At 45.8% G+C, this 22,322-nt stretch overlaps 1 protein-coding gene across 1 annotated transcript; it reads right to left on the bottom strand.

The window, feature by feature from the left end:
* Nucleotides 1–19,231: 19,231 nt before the first annotated feature.
* LOC123397690 (WUSCHEL-related homeobox 5-like) lies at nucleotides 19,232–21,467 on the bottom strand. Its single transcript, XM_045092228.1, has 2 exons — nucleotides 20,999–21,467; nucleotides 19,232–19,898 (listed from the first exon to the last, which is right to left on the bottom strand). Exons 1-2 carry the CDS (start codon nucleotides 21,465–21,467, stop codon nucleotides 19,429–19,431), a joined length of 939 nt encoding a protein of 312 aa, XP_044948163.1. The 3' UTR covers nucleotides 19,232–19,428.
* Between the last annotated feature and the right edge of the window lie 855 nt (nucleotides 21,468–22,322).

Here is a 22,322-nt window from a genome sequence, read left to right as displayed (position 1 = left end):
TGCTATGTCTTCCAGTGTGATAGTTCTGGCCATCATTTTCGAAAAACATCTTGTGATGTTAAATAGCTTGTTGGTACTCTATTTATGGGTCTTTGAATCCAAGGATCATTATGCTCATCTCTGTAGATAGTGTTGCTAGTTCCTTTAGAATGATTAGTAACCTTGTTGTAATCCTGAAGGTGCGTGGTATATCATTCTTCCAATACCATGGGCCATCTCTGTCAAAAGTCCTTCGTGAACTAAATATCATAATAAGAGTGCTCGTGATGAGTTCTCTACTCCATATTGTGATTCTGCCTATTCCGCCCTTCTGCATGGGTTATCTGGAAGAATTATGTTGAACTCGTTCGACATTCTAATCCATGCATCCATAACTCAAGAAATCATGTGCTCTTGAGTTGACCCTATCTAGTTGTATTTTGACCTTCATCATTGAAAGGATAGTCAAGAATAGTTGTGCATTCGTGTCATTAATGTCTTTTATTTCGTGGTATGTCGAGTTGTTCTATTCTCGAATGACTGGGAGAAGCAAATCCAGTACCTCATCCATTTCTTGGATTGGGTCAAAGTAGTTGTATTCCGCAGATCAAAATGCTAACCCAGCTTTTGTTCTGTTCTATCTTGGAGTATTACCCTCTTTTTGTCAAGAGTGTTATGAGAATTGCACCATCTCTTATGAGCTCTTGATGTAGCGATACTTCTCTCTATCATTGTTCATCCCTCGGTTTTCATGTTGGTTGTAACCGGAATATCGACAAGTGAACCATGATGTGTGAAATCAATACTCCTAGCAATGCTATTGCTTGGTAGTTAATGGACAATAAATTCACTCTTATGGTGATGATGATTGAATTGCCATCCTAGGATTGACCGTGCTACCTAGTCCATGTTTCATGGTGCACCTTTTGATCCATAAGTTAGGATTTTGTCAATCCCTCGTTCTATTGATCACATCATCTTGCCCTGAAAAGCAAGATTGTTCTCGAGCTTAATAATATATCGGTGGTTCGTGATTCTCCGAATATCTTCTCGGAAGTATTACCAGGTTGTTTCCTGACTGTTATGATAGAGCTCGTGATCAAGTTGGTTTTTCTGTAAACCAACCCCTTCTCCAAGAATCCGTATTGGATATCCCGAGCTAGTTGGTTAAGCTAACCAACAACTTGGAGAGTTGGAAGATAAAAGCTTCGCCTAAACTCAGCTCAGTTAAAAGGGATATCTTTCTGTTGTGTGGGTGTGAAGAAAGATGATATTTTCATCGGTTGATTCGTGTAATCAACTGTTGCATATATTATCTTGTTCAATTTTGATTTGAGCATGGTCTATTGTCAAATCAAACTCAGAACCAAAGATTCTCGTGGCGGTGTCTTACTCAGGGTTTTCCTTGAGCCTACACTATTGTATTCTTTGATCTGATCAATGCTATTATCTTGCTCACATAGTTGTGGCAATCCATTTATATGGGTATCTTGATGAATTGTTGTTGATCCCATCGGCAACATTCTAATTTGTTCCATGATCTATGTTGGACATTAAGTTAGTGTTGGAAACTTTTAAGACATTGTCTTCATGTCTATTCATGAGGTATATGTTAGGCGTAAGAAGTGACTTCCTCTAATTCATGTGCACCTGATGCAAGTTGCCACCATGAATTCGAGAAAAGTTAATTTGCTTCTTCGGAATCATCCCAAGTCAATCATGCACGTGCGTAGTATTCTATGGTTTGATAGACTCATCATCTTCACTCCATATGTATCTCCTAGCACACCAAGCCACTGATTGATTTGTTCAAGGAAAAGAAGGTAAGTATCATTCCTGAAGGTACCGGACGGACTTGCACATGGCTTCGATATCTGCAATGATGGTTCCCAAACTAGACCGCGGTAGTGTTTTTTGTAAGACTTTCCATGTGGTCATCATTGTCTTGGGCAGTGTGTTCACGTGGGTCTTGCGAACCAATTCATGTTTTGGAGTTGTCTTCCGTAGTTCATTTCCTGAGAATCATGCAACGTTATCTCGTCGATTTGTGTTGCAAACTTTCTTTTCGGACATGCTGAGTCTGAAGCATCGTGGCACCAACCGGAGCTGAATCTCAGGCAGTTATAATGGTTGGAACTTTCCCCAAGAATTATAATATTGGTCTCTATGTAACCCGGTAAAGTGATGTAATGGCTAACACATCTAGCCGGAAGACTTGATATTATAATATCTTGTATCAGCAATCTTAGCCATCTCCCGGTGAGGTTTTGTATGACCTATTTTATAAGTTGTTCCTCATGGATCCCCTTTGGTTCCAAAGTCCGATCTATACTTGATGTGCTAGATATGAAGCATGACTTATAATTGGGTTGTGCTAGTACGTCAAGGGGAACATTAGAAGCGGAGTGCTAAATGTCTCTTGGTCGATCAACCAGATTTCGTTCCCTTGGCACAGCTAAGGTGAAATCTGAGGAAGTGTTGTCTTCATTTGCATCTGCATCCTCCATCGCTGTTCATCATGGTAGTATGTTGTGTCACCAGGATCCTTGGCACGGATGTTGGTAAACCTTGATGAATATGGAAATGCTCAAGTTCTTGAGAGCACGCTCAGACACTAGGTTATATCCTCGGTAATAATTGGATTGTGCCTTCCGTTTGCCGAGTTGTTCTATAACTCTAGTTTCTTTCAAACTGAGTATGCCATTCTTTCAATTCCTCCATCAATTATTTGTGAATTGCCTTACTCTGGTATGAAGAGTTTCAATGATCTTAGGATCAAAAGTAATTCTTTTTGCCACTTGAGGGGAATAACTCTAAGAGTCACCTTCCTAAGGTGCCCCGTTGTGGTATGAAGAGCAAACTAATCCTCGCTACTCTGAAACCGCGGCACCATCTGATTTAAGCATGGATTTGTTGCCTACCAATTGAACTTCTGTCATATGTCTCATTTCCTCGTCCGTGTTATGAGTGTTGTGTTTCAGCTCAAGGGACGTTCCTATGTCTCATTCTATGAGTTGATCTTGAGTTTCTCCATCTTCAGGAGGTCGAATCTTGTGTAGTCTCCCTGTTCTTTTGTTATCAATCTAGATGAAGACCTCAAGGACAAAGACGTCAAGATCAACATGGTGCGATGAATCAACGTCCTCGAGAGGAGCAAATGGATCGTGAAGATTGTGATAGTTTAGTGTTCCCTCTTCCTCTTCCCGACTACTCTTGAATCTCGGGACGAGATTCTTGTTTAGTGGGGGTGAGTTGTCACATCCCTAGTTACCCCTTTGATGAATAGCAAGGTTGTGCTCATATCTTCATTATTGCAATAGAAGTGAAATGGAAAAAACAAGAGAAAAACCCTAGCAACTCTATATGCAAAACAATTCAAAGTGGTGACAAATCAATGAACCCAAAATGGCCTCCATAAAAGTCTGTCATTTTTGATAAATCTTGGAAAACACAATTTAGGATTGGTTTTCTTTTTAAAAATACTTTTGGCATTTTATTTTAAACACAAAAGCCACTGAAATCAATTAATTAATTGATTTCCAATACTTCCTAGTTTTATAAAATGTTGAAACTATTATGTGGCATTGCTTATTTTTATCACTTTCACATAACACTAATTTAGGGTTTTATAAAATATCTAAACATTTTACTTTAAAACCTAAACCTAAATGCCAGAAAGAAATAAAAACAGAAAAAGGAAAAGAGAGAGAGAGAGACTTACCTGCGCTCACCTCCAGGCCCAGCCCACCAGGGGGGGTCCCCTGTCGTCTCCCTCCTCCTACGAGAAGGCACGGGAGAAGATGAGCACGTCGCCGTGGCCAGGGGCGCCACCTCCTCCCTGCCTGCCCGTCCCTCCTAGCCAGCGCGATGCCTCACCCCCGTGTCGTGCTTTTCCTCCTCCCTCGAACCCCTCTGCCTCATCCATTCCTTCTTCTCCCCCCTCTGATCTTCTTCCTCCCGCCATGGCCGAGCTCTGCTTGAGCTCACCGGCGCCTTTCCGACCACAGCGAAGGCCCCCTAAGCATCCCATTCCCTCCGCCATGACGAGTACCTCCTCCACGCCGAAGGAATCAAGTCGCAGCCTCCTAAAGTGTCGCCGTCATCGTCGTTTCCATCTCCGGTGACCGAGATCCGCCACCATCGATCTGCTGCCACCGGGCTTCTCCGACCTCCCCGATGCCAAAAATGAAACCCCCGTGAGCCACTGCTTCTTTCCCCTCTCTTTCCCCTGGTTCTCCCGCACCGTAGCCCCGTTCCCCACCAAGGCCGAGAGCTCCTCGCCGCCGGCCATGTTGTCGCCGTCGCTGTGGTGCTTCTTCCACGCGCTCGAGCTGGGGATCGAGCTCCTGGAGCCGCCAGGAACGTGATGAGCCCATCAGCTGCCCTCCCCGTGTCCTGCAGCCCTCACCCGCGGAAGGCCGAGATTCGGCCGTCGCTTCGGCTCGTCGCTGGCACTCCCTCCGGCGACCCTAGCTTCTCCTGATGCCCCTGCTAGATCGGCTGCTTCACCAGCTCTCTGTAGCCGTAAACCGCGTGCAAAATGGGCATGTGTAGCGCTCTTTAGCTTATCTCCGGCGAGCCTCCGCCGCGCCCGTGGTCGCCGCCGGCCAGGTTCCGGTAGCCCCCAACGTGATCACCCTAACTAACCACTAACCACCACCCCTAGCCGCTGACAGAGGACCCCACTGGTCAGGTTTGACCTAGCCCAGGCGTAGTTGACTGCTGACGCAATGCTGATGCAGTGCTGACGCAGTAATTGATTTTCTGTTTATAAAATAATTCCAGAAAATGCTGAGAACTTCTAAAAATCATATAAAATAATCTGTAAGTCCAATGAAAATAATTTATATATGGAGAAGTATCAGAAAAATCCAAGGAATCTGATTATGGCATTTTCATGCATGTTTGAAAAAAGTTAACAACACCAAATAGGCAAAATGAAAAATAGGGTAAATTTAATAAATAGTTTGGAGTTGGAAATTGATACTTATTTGAATTCCACTTCAATTACTATGACCAAACATTGGTCAATGCAAATAAGTACCCCAAAATACTAACTCCATACATGTTGAAACAATTTGTTATGAGCATCAGGTCGAATCAATTAAAAGGGTACCCGGAACAATAACCGGCTTGAAGTGATGTTTGAATCCTAATTCAAACCAACTTCAACTTAAGAAATGATAGCCACATTAGCCCTGCCACCTCTCATTTCATGTCTTGAGCATGCATCATAGTGTTGCATTTCCGTGAAGTAATTATTGTTCTTTCTTGTTTGTCGGTGTTGTCCCCCCCCCCCTAGGTAAACGATGTTTCCGACGATGTGATCGTTGACATTGATGAGGACTCATTGCTATCTTCAGACGTGTCAGGCAAGCAAACCCCCCTTGAGCATATTGAAATAAACCCACTCTCTCGCTCCTGCTCTCTTTTATTGCATTAGGACAAACACGATTCAATTGTACATGTTATCGGTAGTTGAACCCATTCCTTTGCATGACCTGATTTTGTCATAGTAAATAGTTGAAACCACTTAGCATGAGTAGCAACTGCTTGAGCCTTGTTGTGCTTACTCATCCATGCTTGTTTACAATGCCTGCTATGCGTAGAGTCGTGTCGGGTCTGATCCGTCTGGATGATGAATCGGAATGGTTGTGTTCATGTCCTACAATGTGAGATTAAGGTGTGAATCTGATTTGGTAAAGGTAGCGATGAGAGGCCATGTAGGAGTACATGGTGGGTTGTCTCATTGGGAACGTCCTTAAGAACTGAGTTCTGTGTATGTTATCCAAGACAAGATACTACCATGCATTGGGCCATGAAATATGACCCCGCTCGGCTTATTAATTGCCTAGATCTCTGTCCAGGAATTGCAATTAGTTTCTGGTGTTTGTAGGAAAAGTGTTGGCGGCCGTGTTTAGCTCTGCCCGACGGGGTAGGGTTCACTACGGTAGATACACAGTGGCACGATGTACCAAGTGGCACCCAAATGGTGGGCTTGGGAACCCTGCGCGCATCGTTTGGGGCCGTAGAGGAAACCTTGGCCGGACTTCCTTGCGGGTTCAGTCTCAAATAGGCGATAAACCTGGACTAGGGTCTTGTGTGGTTAACGGTCGTGGCCGACACCCACGCCAGTGCTTCCGCTTGAAGGTTGCCGAGATGCATGACGTGCATATGGTGCTAAGTGGTGGGAGCATGTGTGAAGAAGTATACCCCTGCAGGGTGATTCAATCTGTTCGAATAGCCGCGTCCTCGGATATGGACTACTTGGAAACATTACGTGGTACATAGACAATTTAAATAGATACTTTAAAACATGCAAGATAAGTGTGAGTGCTATGGAAGGCCTTCTCGTAGGGAGACGAGAGTGGATCCATAGTGGTGTATTGAATTGGTGAATATGTGGACTCGTGTGCGATATCCCATCTCAAAGAAAGAACTTGTAGTCGTAGTACAGGTTAGCCAAGAGTCAAAGCTGGCTTGCTGCAATCAAACCCCACAATCCTTTCATTGAAACATGATGCATATGTAGATAGTTCTGATGTAAGACTTGCTGAGTGCCTTTGTACTCACGGTTGCTTTATTTATGTTTTTGCAGAGAAGACTTAGACTCATTAAAAGGTTCTACGCGATGTGTTTGATGTTGACCGGAATAGCTTGGGAATCCCGGACAGAGGTCTGGGTCCTTTGGTAGGGTCATAGTAGCTTTTCAGGCTCTTCCAGCCACTTTTAGAAGATGTATGTACCCAGACATGATTTTCTTCCGCTTGTTGTTTGTATGACTTGAGTGTCGGGTCACGAGATCCCTGTTTGTAATATCATACTATGTTGACTTTTATGAGTCTTAAATAAATGCTTGAGTCATAGAGTTATGTTGTGATGCCATGTTGTATCTACACATATCGTGCATAATGTGTGTATGTTTGAAATGCATTATATGTGTGGGATTCGACACCTAGTTGTTTGCCTTTAGTAGTACTCTTTACACGGAAATGCCTCTTTGTGATTCCATCGAGCCTTGGTAGTTTGCTACTGCTCGGAACACATTGATTGACCGGCATGTATCCTTCTTTGCTGTTGTGTCTGTCCCCTCGGGGAAATGTCACGCGGTGTAATGGAGTCCTTGTAGCTTGCTACGACTCGTCTACACACGCTGATGACCGACACCTGCTTTGCTGGGTTATGTATGCCTGTCCCTGTACGGTTGTACCGCTGGGGTTTATAACTAGTCATGTCGACCCGGGTTCTTTGTCGTTTGAACGCTAGCAACATATTCATATACGTGAGCCAAAAGACGCAAACGGTCCCGGCCAAGGTAAGGTGGCAGCCGTGGAATTTACCGTGCGTGAGGCCGCAAAGTGATGTGATGTGTTACAGGCTAGGTTCTTATGACTCAGGATCGGGGTCCCGACAACCATCAAGTAGTTCTTCCAAAGTCTACACCTTGTTTTCATACATGGATCCTCTCTCGGATTTCATGGCCTCCAGCCATTTGTCGGAATCCGGGCCCACCATTGCTTTCTTCATAACTCGTAGGTTCACTGTTGCTCAACAACATGACCTCCAATACAGGGTTACCGTACCACTCTGCAGTAGTACGCGACCTTGTCAACCTACGAGGTTTGTAGTAACTTGATCCGATGCTCGATGATCACCATCATCAGCTTTCACTTCAATTGGTGTAGGCGCCACAGGAACAACTTCCTGCGCCCTGCTACACACTGGTTGAAGTGATGGTTCAAATAACCTCATCAAGTTCTACCACCCTCCCACTCAATTCTTTCGAGAGAAACCTTTCCTCGGTAAAGGATCCGTTTCTAGAAACAAACACTTTGCTTTCGGATCTGAGATAGGAGATGTACCCAAGTGTTTTGGATATCCTATGAAGATGCATTTATCCGCTTTGGGTTCGAGCTTATCAGACTGAAACTTTTTCACATTAGTGTCGAAGCCCCAAACTTTCAAGAAACGACAGTTTAGATTTCTCTAAACCTCAGTCTATACTGTGTCATCTCAACGGAAATACGCGGTGCCCTATTTAAAGTGAATGTGGTTGTCTCTAATGCATAACCCATAAACGATAGTGGTAATTCGATAAGAGACATCATAGGATGCACCATACCAAATAGTGCATGGCTATGACGTTCAGACACATCATCACACTATGATGTTCGAGGTGGCATGAACTGCGAAACAATTTCCACATTGTCTTAACTGTGTACCAAAATTCGTAACTCAGATATTCGTTTCTATGATCATATCATAGATCGTTTATCCTCTTGTTACGACGAACTTCACTCTGAAACAGAATTGAACTTTTTCGATATTTCAGACTTGTGATTCATTAAGTAAATACTCTTGTATCTACTCAAATCGTCATTGAAGTAAGAACATAATGATATCCACTGCGTGCCTTAGCACCCATTGGACTGCATACATCAAAATGTATCACTTCCAACAAGTTACTATCTTGTTTCATCTCAATGAAAACAAGGCTTTGATCATGTGGTATGATTTGCATGTCACTAGTGATTCAAAATAAAGTGAGTATAAAGATCCATCAGCATGGAACCTCTTCATGCAATTTATACCAACATGACTCAAGCGGCAGTGCCACAAGTAAGTGGTACTATCATCATTACCTCGTATATTTTGGCACCAATATCATGAACATGTGTAACACTACAATCGAGATTCAATAAACCATTGAAGGTGATTATTCAAGCAAATAGAGTAACCATTATTCTCTTTAAATGAATAATCGTATTGCAATAAACATGATCCAATCATGTTCATGCTTAACGCAAGCACCAAATAACAATTATTTAGGTTTAACACCAATCCCGATGGTAGAGGGAGCGTGCGACGTTTGATCATATCAACCTTGGAAACACTTCCAACACGTATCGTCACCTCGCCTTTAGCTAGTCTCCGTTTATGCCGTAGCTTTCATTTCGTGTTACTAATCACTTAGCAACCGAACCGGTATCCAATACCCTCGTGCTACTAGGAGTACTAGTAAAGTACACATCAACATCATGTATATCAAATATACTTCTTTCGACTTTTGCCAGCCTTCTTATCTACCAAGTATCTAGAGTTGCTCTGCCTTAGTGACTGTTCCCCTCATTACAGAAGCACTTAGCCTCGGGTTTGGGTTTAATCTTGGGTCTCTTCATCAGTGCAGCAACTGTTTTGTTGTTTCACGAAGTATCCCTTCTAGCCCTTGCCTTTCTTGAAACTTAGTGGTTTTACTAACCATCAACTATTGATGCTCCTTCTTGATTTCTACTTTCGCAGTGTCAAACATCGCGAATCTCTCAAGGATCATTGTATCTATCCTTGATATGTTATAGTTCATAACGAAGCTCTCACAGCTTGGTGGCAGTGACTTTGAAGAACCATCACTATCTCATCTGGAAGTTTAACTCCCACTTGATTCAAGCGATTGTCGTACTCAGACAATCTGAGCACATGCTCAACGATTGAGCTTTTCTCCTTTACTTTGTGGACAAAGAATCTTGTCGGTGGTCTCGTACCTCTTAACAAGGGCACAAGCATGAAATCACAATTTCATCTCTTTAGAACATCACTTATGTTCCGTGACGTTTCAAAACGTCTTCGGCGCATTGTTTCTAAGCCATTAAGTATTTTGCACTGAACTATCGTGTAGTCATCAGAAACGTGTATGTCGGATGTTCACAGCATCCACAGACGAAGCTCGAGGTGCGGCACACCGAGTGGTGCATTAAGGACATAAGCCTTCTGCGCAGCAACGAGGACAATCCTCTGCAAAGTTTGCTACTATCAACTTTCAACTAAATTTTCTCTAGGAACATAAAAAAACAGTAGAGCTATAGCGCAAGCTACATCGTAATTCGCAAAGACCATTAGACTAACTTCATGACAATTAGTTCAATTAATCATATTACTTAAGAACTCCCACTCAAAAAGTACATCTCTCTAGTCATTTGAGTGGTACATGATCCAAATCCACTATCTCAAGTCCGATCATCACGTGAGTCGAGAATAGTTTTAGTGGTAAGCATCTCTATGCTAATCATATCAACTATACGATTCATGCTCGACCTTTCGGTCTCATGTTTTCCGAGGCCATGTCTGCACATGCTAGGCTCGTCAAGCTTAACCCAAGTGTTCCGCGTGTGCAACTGTTTTGCACCCGTTGTATGTGAACGTTGAGTCTATCACACCCGATCATCACGTGGTGTCTCGAAACGACGAACTGTAGCAACGGTGCACAGTCGGGGAGAACACAATTTCGTCTTGAAATGTTAGTGAGAGATCACCTCATAATGCTACCGTCATTCTAAGCAAAATAAGGTGCATAAAAGGATTAACATCACATGCAATTCATAAGTGACATGATATGGCCATCATTACGTGCTCCTTGATCTCCATCACCAAAGCAACGGCACAATCTTCTTGTCACCGGCGCCACACCATAATCTCCATCAACGTGTCGCCATCGGGGTTGTCGTGCTACTCATGCTATTACTACTAAAGCTACATCCTAGCCAAATAGTAAACGCATCTGCAAGCACAAACGTTAGTTTAAAGACAACCCTATGGCTCCTGTCGGTTGCCGTACCATCGACGTGCAAGTCGATATTATCTATTACAACATGATCATCTCATACATCCAATATATCACATCACATCGTTGGCCATATCACATCACAAGCATACCCTGCAAAAACAAGTTAGACGTCCTCTAATTTTGTTGTTGCATGTTTTACGTGGTGACCATGGGTATCTAGTAGGATCGCATCTTACTTACGCAAACACCACAACGGAGATATATGAATTGCTATTTAACCTTATACAAGGACCTCCTCGGACAAATCCGATTCAACTAAAGTTGGAGAAACTGACACTTGCCAGTCATCTTTGAGCAACGGGGTTACTCGTAGCGATGAAACCAGTCTCTCGTAAGCGTACGAGTAATGTCGGTCCAAGCCGCTTCAATCCAACAATACCGCGGAATCAAGAAAAGACTAAGGAGGGCAGCAAAACGCACATCACCGCCCACAAAAACTTTTGTGTTCTACTCAAGAAGACATCTACGCATGAACCTAGCTCATGATGCCACTGTTGGGGAACGTCGCATGGGAAACAAAAAAATTCCTACGCGCACGAAGACCTATCATGGTGACGTCCATCTACGAGAGGGGATATTCGATCTACGTACCCTTGTAGATCGCACAGCAGAAGCGTTAGTGAACGCGGTTGATGAAGTGGAACGTCCTCACATCCCTTGATCCGCCCCGCGAACCGTCCCGCGATCAGTCCCACGATCTAGTGCCGAACGGACGGCACCTCCGCGTTCAGCACACGTACAGCTCGACGATGATCTCGGCCTTCTTGATCCAGCAAGAGAGTCGGAGAGGTAGATGAGTTCTCCGGCAGCGTGACGGCGCTCCGGAGGTTGGTGGTGATCTAATCTCAGCAGGGCTCCGCCCGAGCTCCGCAGAAACGCGATCTAGAGGTAAAACCGTGCAGATATGTGGTCGGGCTACCGTGGCAAAGTTGTCTCAAATCAGCCCTAAAACCTCCGTATATATAGGGGGAAGAGAGGGAGCCTTGCCTTGGGGTCCAAGGACCCTCAAGGGGGTCGGCCGAGCCAAGGGGGGGAGTCCTCCCCTTCCAAACCGAATCCAACTAGGTTTGGAAGGAGGAATCGTTCCCCCTTTTCCCACCTCCTCCTTTTTTTTTCTTTTCTCTTTGATTTTCTTCCTATGGCGCATAGGGCCTTCTTGGGCTGTCCCACCAGCCCACTAAGGGCTGGTGCGCCACCCCCAAGGCCTATGGGCTTCCCCGGGGTGGGTTGCCCCCCCCCCCCCGGTGAACACCCGGAACCCATTCGTCATTCCCGGTACATTCCCGGTAACTCGGAAAACCTTCCGGTAATCAAATGAGGTCATCCTATATATCAATCTTCGTTTCCGGACCATTTCGGAAACCCTCGTGACGTCCGTGATCTCATCCGGGACTCCGAACAACATTCGGTAACCAACCATATAACTCAAATACGCATAAAACAACGTCGAACCTTAAGTGTGCAGACCCTGTGGGTTCGAGAACTATGTAGACATGACCCGAGTGACTCCTCGGTCAATATCCAATAGCGGGACTTGGATGCCCATATTGGATCCCACATATTCTACGAAGATCTTATCGTTTGAACCTCAGTGCCAAGGATTCATATAATCCCGTATGTCATTCCCTTTGTCCTTTGGTATGTTACTTGCCCGAGATTCGATCGTCAGTATCCGCATACCTATTTCAATCTCGTTTACCGGCAAGTCTCTTTACTCATTCCGTAATACAAGATCCCGCAACTTACACTAGGTCACATTTCTTGCAAGGCTTGTGTGTGATGTTGTATTACCGAGTGGGCCCCGAGATACCTCTCGGTCATACGGAGTGACAAATCCCAGTCTTGATCCATACTAACTCAACGGACACCTTCGGAGATACCTGTAGAGCATCTTTATAGTCACCCAGTTACGTTGCGACATTTGATACACACAAAGCATTCCTCCGGTGTCAGTGAGTTATATGATCTCATGGTCATAGGAACAAATACTTGACACGCAGAAAAATAGTAGCAACAAAATGACACGATCAACATGCTACATCTATTAGTTTGGGTCTAGTCCATCACATGATTCTCCTAATGATGTGATCCCATTATCAAGTGACAACACTTGCCTATGGTCAGGAAACCTTGACCATCTTTGATCAACGAGCCAGTCAACTAGAGGCTTACTAGGGACAGCGTTTTGTCTATGTATCCACACATGCACTATGTTTCCAATCAATACAATTATAGCATGGATAATAAATGATTATCATGAACAAAGAAATATAATAATAACTTATTTACTATTGCCTCTAGGGCATATTTCCAACAGCTGCTTCCACAACGGGTCTTCTACCAAGCAAGTCGGGTGGTGCTGCGTACCGCCGCCTCAAGCATCATCTACTTCGTCCCGTCATCGCCAAAGTCATAGTCAACAACGTAGATGCATCGAACACATCTGCTTCCTCTACAAATGTTCAGTACGTGCGTCGTGTTCCCGTCAGCCTGATGAACATGTTAGATGCGTACATGTTTTGTTATACGGTCTTGCTGTTATTCATGTTGTCTGCTGCATCTAGTATGTTAGAGTTTCACATGTTAGTAGCTGGTATCGTCATGCTTTATATTCTAGAATTAATCATGGAAATTGTGCCTAATTATTCAACAATCGAAAAACCTAATTGTAGGCAATTTCCTGAGTTAACTATGGCTGAATTTTCTGATGCACTGAGGACGGATAAGTTTACCGGTGTGCACTTTAAGAGGTGGTAAGTGAGATCCACATTGGGGCTTACTGCTCTGAAAGTGTTCCATGTTAGTGTTGGCATGCCAGAGGGAGCTTCTGATGAAGATCAGAGGAAGTTCCAGGAAACCAACACTATGTTTGTGGGATGCATTTTGAGTGTTCTTGTTGGCCGTCTGTGTGATGTGTACATGCACATACAAGATGGAAAGAAACTGTGGGATGCACTAAAGGCTAAATTCGGTGCTACAGATGCAGGCAGTGAATTGTACTTCATGGAGAATTTTCACGACTACAAGATGGTGAATAACCGTTCTGTGGTTGAACAAGCTCATGAGATACAGTGTATTGTGAAGGAACTAGAACTCCTTAAGTGTGATCTACCCGATAAATTTGTGGCTGGGTGCATTATTGCAAAGTTGCCTTCTTCATGGAGAAACTTCGCCACTTCTCTAAAACATAAGAGACAGGAGATATCAGTTGAAAATTTGATTGCATCTCTTGATGTTGAAGAGAAAGCTCGGGCTAAAGACACTACTGAGAAAGGAGGTGAGCTTCAACCTACTGCCAACATGGTACAAAGGTTCCCATAGAACAAGAACAAAGGAAAGAACAAGCATGTTTTCAACAAGCCTATAAAGACTACTACCTTCAAGAAGAAGAAGTTCAACAAGGCTGAGCTAGAGTGCTACGCCTGCGGGAAGCTCGGACACTTTTCCAAGAAATGCCCAGAACGCGCAGACCGCAGAGGGAAAACCAGCTCCAAGACAGTCAACATGGTGACCACTAGCAATACTGATGGGTATGGTAATTTACCTATTGTGCTTTCAGTATTTCAATCATCTTCATGGTGGATTGATTCAGGAGCTAACGTTCATGTGTGTGTTGACGTCTCTTTGTTTACTTCTTATTTGGTCGCAAGGGATTCTTCCGTCCTTATGGGGAATGGGTCGCACTCTTCTGTTCGTGGCATTGGCACGGTGGATCTGAAGTTTACTTTGGGAAAGATCGTGCAACTAAGGAACGTGCAGGATGTCCCTACTATGAACAAGAATCTAGTTAGCGGCTCCCTTCTATGTCGAGATGGGTTTAAGGTAGTTTTAGAGTCAAATAAAGTAATCCTGTCGAGATTTCGACAATTTATAGGTAAAGGCTATGAGTGCGGAGGCTTGTTCCGCTTTTCCCTTTCAGATTTTTGCAATAAGTCACTAAACCAAATTTGTGCTAGTATTAATGCTGATACAAGTGTTTGGCATTCTCGTTTGTGTCATATTAATTTTGGTTTAATGTCTCGACTATCCAGTATGAGTATAATTCCTAATTTCACACTTGCCAAAGGTTCTAAGTGCCATAGTTGTGTGCAATCGAAGCAACCTCGAAAGCCTCACACGGCTGCCAAAGAGAGAAACTTGGCACCTCTAGAACTCATACATTCTGATCTATGTGAGATGAATGGTGTGTTGACAAAAGGTGGAAAGAAATATTTCATGTCTTTGATTGACGATGCGACTAGATTTTGCTATGTTTATTTGTTGCAAACTAAAGATGAAGCTCTCGATTACTTTAAGATCTAAGCTGAAGTTGAAAATCAACTAGAGAGAAAGATCAAGCGTCTTAGGTCGGATCGTGGTGGAGAATATTTTTCCAGAGTTTTTGATGAATTTTGTGAGGAACATGGTATTATTCATGAGAGGACGCCTCCCTGTTCGCCCCAATCAAACAGGATTGTCGAGAGGAAAAACCGCACGTTGACTGACTTGATGAACGCCATGATAGACACTGCTGGTTTATCTAAGGCATGGTGGGGGAGGCTTTGTTGACTGTATGTCATGTCCTGAATAGAGTTCCTAACAAAAATAAAGAGAAAACCCCTTATGAAGAGTGGGTTGGGAGAAAATCATCACTTTCTTATTTGCACACTTGGGGATGTTTGGCAAAGGTCAATATTCCTATCCCCAAGAAACGCAAACTTGGACCAAAGACAGTGGATTGTGTTTTTCTGGGTTATGCTCAGCGGAGCATTGCTTATAGATTTTTAGTAGTTAAATCTGAGGTTCCTGATATGCATGTAGATATTGTAATGGAATCCCGTGATGCAACATTTTTTGAGAATATGTTTCCTATGAAAGATATGCATAGCATTGCTAGATTTTCTTCCGAGTTAAATTCTAAATCTAGTACACTTGATGATTATATTGAACAAACACCCGAGGAAGTCCATGAGAAGGATAACGATGAAGCTCCTATAAGGAGCAAGAGACAAAGGGTTGCAAAATCCTTTGGTGATGATTTCATTGTATACCTTGTGGACGGTACTCCCAAGTATATTGAAGAGGCATATGCGTCTCCAGATGTAGATGATTGGAAAGAAGCTGTTCATAATGAGATGGACTCAATTCTTTCTAATGGAACTTGGGAGTTAACTGAACGACCTTATGGTTGTAAACCTGTGGGTTGTAAATGGGCGTTCAAAAAGAAGTTAAGGCCTGATGGTACTATTGATAAGTACAAGGCGCGACTTGTGGCCAAGGGCTACACTCAGAAAGAAGGCGAGGATTACTTTGACACCTATTCACCTGTTGCTAGAATAACCACCATTCGGGTGCTACTTTCCCTGGCTGCCTCTTATGGTCTGATCATTCATCAAATGGATGTAAAGACAGCTTTCCTAAATGGAGAGTTGGAAGAGGAAATTTATATGGATCAGCTTGATGGGTTTGTGGTAAAAGGAGAAGAGAAAAAGGTGTGCAAGTTGCTAAAATATTTGTATGGTCTAAAACAAGCACCTAAGCAATGGCATGAGCAGTTTGAAAGAACTTTGACTTATGCGGGATTTGTCATTAATGAGGCTGATAGGTGTGTCTACCATCACCATGGTGGAGGAATAGTGTCATATTATGTTTGTATGTGGATGACATATTGATCTTTGGTACAAATATTGTTGTGATCAATGAGGTCAAGACTTTCCTATCAAAGAGTTTTGACATGAAAGATCTCGGAGAAGCCGATGTGATCCTAAACATCAAACTTATTAAGGATGAGAGTGGGATTACTCTAACGCAATCTCACTATGTTGAGAAGGTCTTGAGCCGTTTCGGCTTTATGGATAGCAAGCCTTCTCCAACACCTTATGATCCCAGCGTGACACTTAGAAAGAACAAGAAAGAAACGACGGAGCAATTAAGATACTCTCAAATTGTCGGTTCACTCATGTACCTAGCCAGCGCTACAAGATGAGACATCTCTTTTGTTGTGAGCAAACTGAGTAGGTTCATGTCCAACACGGGTAATGATCATTGGCATGCACTAGAAAGGGTCTTGCACTATCTGGGAGGTACTATGAGTTATGGAATTCACTATTCAGGGCACCCCGGTGTGCTAGAAGGATATAGTGATTCAAATTGGATCTCTGATGTTGATGTACTCTACGCTACAAGTGGGTATGTATTTACTCATGGAGGTGGTGCAGTGTCATGGAGGTCTTGCAAGCAAACCATATTGACAAGGTCAACTATGGAAGCAGAACTAACCGCGTTAGACACATCCACTTTAGAGGCAGAATGGCTGCGTGAACTCTTGATGGACTTGTCTGTGGTTGAAAAACATGTACCGGCTATTCTTATGAATTGTGACAACCAAACGGTTACTGCTAAAGTGAATAATTCTAAGGATAAGCGAAGTCATCAAGACACGTGAAGAGACGTTTAAAATCTGTCACGAAGTTGAGAAACTCCAGAGTAATAACTGTTACGTATATTCAAACAGACAAAAACCTGGCAGATCCTTTTACAAAGGGACTATCACGCAATGTGATAGATAGTGCATCTAGGGAGATGGGTATGAGACCCATAGACGTTACACCATAGTAGTAACCCAACCTTTGTGATCGAAGATCCCGTGAATTAGGACTTGGGAAGAACAAGCCATTGGTTAACAGTGGAGAGTAATAAGTGGCCATCTCTAAGTGAAGATGCAAAACTCTCAGAGCTGTAAGGCTTAAGTATTGTTAGGCAGGTTGGCAACATGCCTTAATGTGATTCTATTGGCTATTATAGCAAAGATGTCGTCCTACAGAACAATCTTGAAAGAACACACCTATATGAGCTTCGATTGTAAAACGTCGCAATCTAGGAGATTTGGGTAATCTCTAGTAAGCTCACGAAGAGACCAGGGAGTACAACGTATATGCTCCAAACCGCGGGGTATCCTACTGGCAGCCATGTAGTGGTTAAGACTTTGAGTGAAACCTGTTCACACAAAACTAGCAATTCAAGGCATAGTCCATTGTCAAGTTGTGGATGGATGTAGCTTAAAGTTCTAGGCAGAAGTTCAACTTAACAGTCTCTGGTGAAACACTGGTACATTAAACAAGTGGAGAGACAAGGCAAATCTCTAAATGGGTATTTGAGATCTGGTGGGGGATTGTTAGAATTAAATGGGCTTGGCCCATCTACAAAATTCTGAAATCTCAAATTGAGCCCATGAATAAAATGGCAAGTGGTGGTGTGGTGGTGCTAAAGTTTAGTCCCATACCGCTAGTGGAGGAAGTGTTGGACCTTTTTATATAATGAGTTCTCCCCACCACTCTAAGTGTGTGTTGAGAAGAGAAAGGAGAGAACCACACGCACGCGCTCGCTCGCCTAGCCTATCCGGGCCGGGCCGGGCGGGGCGGGGCGGCGCGGCGCATATGTGCGACATGCGCGTGAATGGTCTGCCAAATTCCGGTCCGATACCTTGCGGGGGCGCGGCTAATTTCTTGTCCGGTAAGTATACGACATGGAAACCAAGTCGGTTTGAGACGTGGTCGCGACACGGAACCGACCTTGGTCCTCCTATATATACAGCTTATCGGGGTCGGCCAAAGACACACCGAAAAACATCTAGGGGTTTGCCTGGTCTCACAACTGGCGCCGCCATCGTAGTCTACCTCATCCCGAGCGTCGGCGTCCAACAGCGAATGGGAGGGCAGGTCTCCGGAACCAGTCGCCTTTGCGATTCTGTACGGGAGAGGGCGAATTAGGTTTTTGGGAAGCGCTCTGCGCGACTGCTCGTTCCTTCCACAACGGGTCGTCTACCAAGCAAGTCGGACGGTGCTGCGTACCGCCGCCTCAAGCGTCGTCTACTTCGTCATCATCAACAACGTAGCTGCACCGAACACATCTGCTTCCTCTACAAACGTTCGGTACATGCGTCGTGTTTCCGTTAGCCTGATGAACATGTTAGATGCGCACATGTTTTGCTATACGGTCTTGCTGCTATTCATGTTGTGTGCTGCATCTAGTATGTTAGAGTTTCATATGTTAGTAGCTAGTATCGTCATGCTTTATATTCTGAAATTAATCATGAAAATTGTGCCTAATTATTCAACAGCGACGTGCGCGACTACGGGCTTGAGCAAAAGGGTGGCAGGGGCTACAATGACTGTGCTACAACGAGTAGTGGCGCAGGGGGACGGGGTGGTGCCGCCCCTCGCGGGAATGCACACGCGTGAGGATGAGGGGCAGAAAGGAGATGCTCGCGGGAAACGGGAAGAAGGGTATTTTCTATTCGCGTTGACCAAAGCGAAAGAATGAAGATGATTCGGTGACCGGCTACGGATCATAGATGGAACGACAAGGGCCTGACCGGCCAAAACTTTGGACCCACGCACCTGCGTCTAGTACTGTTCTTTTTATTTTAACGGAATTTGGTGTTGATCTCGTTTGACTTCGTGGGTATCGTACACCACGAAGCACAATTTCATGTTCGCCGTGTCGACGGTAGCCACCTTGGCCAAACGACAATCCCTTCGCATTCACGTGAATGCATACAGCCCGTGGCCAGATGGACCGGGAAAATATTTTAGCAACCACATTAACTCGAACGATCGTTTGCAAAAAGAAAAATCAACTCCATAGCCATATCGGTGCTGAAAACTAGAGCATGTATACGAAAACAAGAAACAGCGCCAGCCATATCTTTCGGGACTCACACTGTTCTCCATGGCACAGTACTCTTGCAAGATTTGTTTTTTGAAGGCACGCAACAGTACAGGAATTAATCTGCACGCAGCTGAGCTCTACCAAAACTAAAAATAGTTTGTCTGCCTACTTGCTGCCGTTCTTCAGCGGCCTACGCCGAAGAAGTCATACAGCGGCAGCGAGGCGTCCCCGCTGGCGCTCTCCGGCTCCCAAGAGAACGCCCCCGAGCCCGAGGCGGACGGCGCCGCCGGCGACAGCGTCACCGAGCCGGCGATCCCGCCAGCGCGCGTCTTCTCCGGAATCGCGAAGGTGGGGTGCAGCGGGAACAGGTTCAGGGTCTCCGGGCGGCGGGGGCGGGCGTCCGACGGCCCGCGGGTGCCGGCGGCGGGAGGGAACTGGAGAGCGCGCGATTGTTGGGTGCTGGCGTTGTTCGCAGCTGCTCCCTGGTAGTACACGGTGGCCGGTGCCGGTGCCGGCGTCGGGACCTTGTCATGCGCCACCGTCTCCGCTCTCGGGTATAACAGCGGTGTCTGCGCCTGCGCCTGCGCATTCGCCGCGGCCTGTGTCGCCGCCGCTGCAGCTGTGACGTAGCATGGCTGCTGCCTGTACATCGCTGCCACAAAAAAAATGGAACGCGGATCGAATGCAAACCATGTTAGAACTACTCAATGAAATCTGTGAACAGAAGTAATGCGAACCATGTCAGAGCTACTCAATGCAAACCACGTTAATTAGAACTACGACCAAGTAGTGCACTAGTAATCCAATAAACAAACTTAGTGTTCATGAAACTCAATGAAATCTGTGAACAGAAGCAACAGAAATCTATCCACGGCCATTGCACACCAGTTAACAAATCAGCAATTGCGTAAACGAACACACGTACTGCTCGATTCGGCCGTCCTACACGCATCATTATGAGACGGCAGGCCGAGGAGTTTCATTTCTCCGAGGGGAAAGGAAGCAGCTATAGGACTGGTGCCGCTTCGGTCTGTGGGTAAGCTAGGACAGTTAATTTCCTTCGAACCTGGGGCACGCATGCATGCATTGATGCATGAACAGTGTAGAGAAGATTAAAAGAGCTACTACTACAAAAGGGTAGCAGCAGCGGACGCTACATAGGCGAGGTAGGCCGGCAACGTACGTTAAATCGTGTGACCATCTGCTCCACTGGCACTCTGCAGACCACTGGGTCAAGAGGAGAAACGACAGGCCTTCCTTACATCATGAGAAAGAGCATTACACACAGGGCCATGCATGCATGCATGCACATCGGAAACTGAAGAACAGCCAAGCAAAGCAAATCAAGCGTGTAGTAGGCGCATCGTTACAAACGAAGGAACAGCACAAAACAGACGACGAATAGTACAGCCAGTGTAGCGTTGCATCATGCACGCACGCACGCATGGATGGGTCAACACCGAAGCATCCATGCGTCACCGTCGTGTCCTACTCCCTACCACATTGATCAGCTTTGACCACGTACGGCATGCATGGACGCCGTGGGTTGCAAATGGAAAGTCGTAGATGCACATCCTTTCCAGCTACTAGATCCCAAGTGTAAAGCTAATTAAGTGAAGAAACGCGCAGGCCTTGGGCGGCTAATCAATCAAGACGTACGTAGTACGTGCCAAAGGAAGGCGGCGACGGATCGATGAAGGATGGATGGAGCGAGGGTTCGTTGATGCGCGTACGTAACGTAACGTAACGTACCTTGTCCGTTGCATGCAGGAGGAGCGTGGTCGTCCGGCGGCGGCGCGTGGAGCGGGACCGGCGGTAAGGAGGGGTGGGCGGCGGCCCTGTGGAGCACGGGCAGCGGCTGGGGGCGGCGGAACTGCTTGGAGAAGTAGTCGAAGGCCTGCTGCTTCTGGCGCTGGCGGTGCCGGGCCGTGTGGTTCTGGAACCAGTAGAAGACGTTCTTGCCCTCGACGGGGCCGTGCTTCTGCAGCCGCGCCGCCACCTGCTCTATCTGCTCCGTGGTGGGGTTGCGCAGCCCCTGTCGGTACAGCCCCTCCAGCACGCCGATCTGCTCCTTGGTCGGCGTCCAGCGCGCGTTCCCCGCCGCCGCCGCCGCCGAGTCGGGCGACAGCGGCGCCGCCGCCGAGTCGGGCGACAGCGGCGCCGCCGGGTGGGGCGGGGAGCGGGACAGGCGGCCGGCGGCCTGGTGCTCCACGCTCTCCATGGCTAAGGAGGACCAATCTTCTGTGTGCTTGGCGACTGGGTGCATGCGGCTGGGTGGGCGTGGGGGTTTAAAAGGTGCATGGGAGCGTGAGGGCTGCGGGGGAGGGGGTGCGGGGCGCGTGCATGCCCGGCGCCGCGACGCCGAACGGTCCCGAGCTTGCGGTGTCGCGGCGCGATCGAGAGGTGTGAGCAGGGTGGTGAGCCCTCGTGTGCCAGCTCTTTGCCGTGCACCGCACTCGTGTGACCAGACCACGATAAGTGATAAGGCGCTGCAGATAGTAACGTACCTGCCTGTGTGTCCTTGTTGATCAGGTGTAGATACAGTTGTGCTATGCTGTGCTACAGGAGTCGTGGACCACGGTGTGCACCGGTGACGTTGTTTGTGGTATCCATGTGACTTGAATATAACTTTGTACCAAGTATACATAGCAATATTTGCTCTGTCGCTGTTATGGTGCCAGCGTATGACCGTCTAGCATAGCGCGTGCGCCGTGTTCTTCTTCTTGCAAAGTAACTTTGTAGTACCAAGTATAGCAACATTTCCTTTCCGGTCAACATGGGCTCAACCCCCCGGCTCCATTTCATTGAAACGGAACCCAACCAAACATGGTTCGGCAGTCTTGACAAGAAAAACAATCAGACCGCTCATCTCATTCCTCTCACCCTGAGTAATCTAGTTCAGGCAACATACCCAACAAGACAGTACCAACATTCATTAACCAGCTACATGGGACTTTTTTTTTTGAAAATCCAGGAAGCGTTGAAGGACGATGATTGATCTCCAAAATGAAGATAACCTCAAACTTCTCACTCGCCCACTTCCGCGAATTTGTTAATCTCCGGGCCATTCTGCATG

This window comes from Hordeum vulgare, chromosome 5H (genome assembly GCF_904849725.1).
Source record: "Hordeum vulgare subsp. vulgare chromosome 5H, MorexV3_pseudomolecules_assembly, whole genome shotgun sequence".
Taxonomy (NCBI): Eukaryota; Viridiplantae; Streptophyta; class Magnoliopsida; order Poales; family Poaceae; genus Hordeum; species Hordeum vulgare.
Note: the sequence above shows the minus strand (reverse complement) of the source record. Positions and strands in the feature narration are given on the sequence as shown.

Excerpts from the sequence above, each read along its gene's own strand:
- LOC123397690 (XM_045092228.1), bottom strand. The coding sequence starts at position 21,467 with ATGGAGAGCGTGGAGCACCAGGCCGCCGGCCGCCTGTCCCGCTCCCCG. Across the intron at positions 19,899-20,998 it reads TCCTGCATGCAACGGACAAG|CGATGTACAGGCAGCAGCCA; the intron begins GTACGTTACGTT and ends TTTTTGTGGCAG.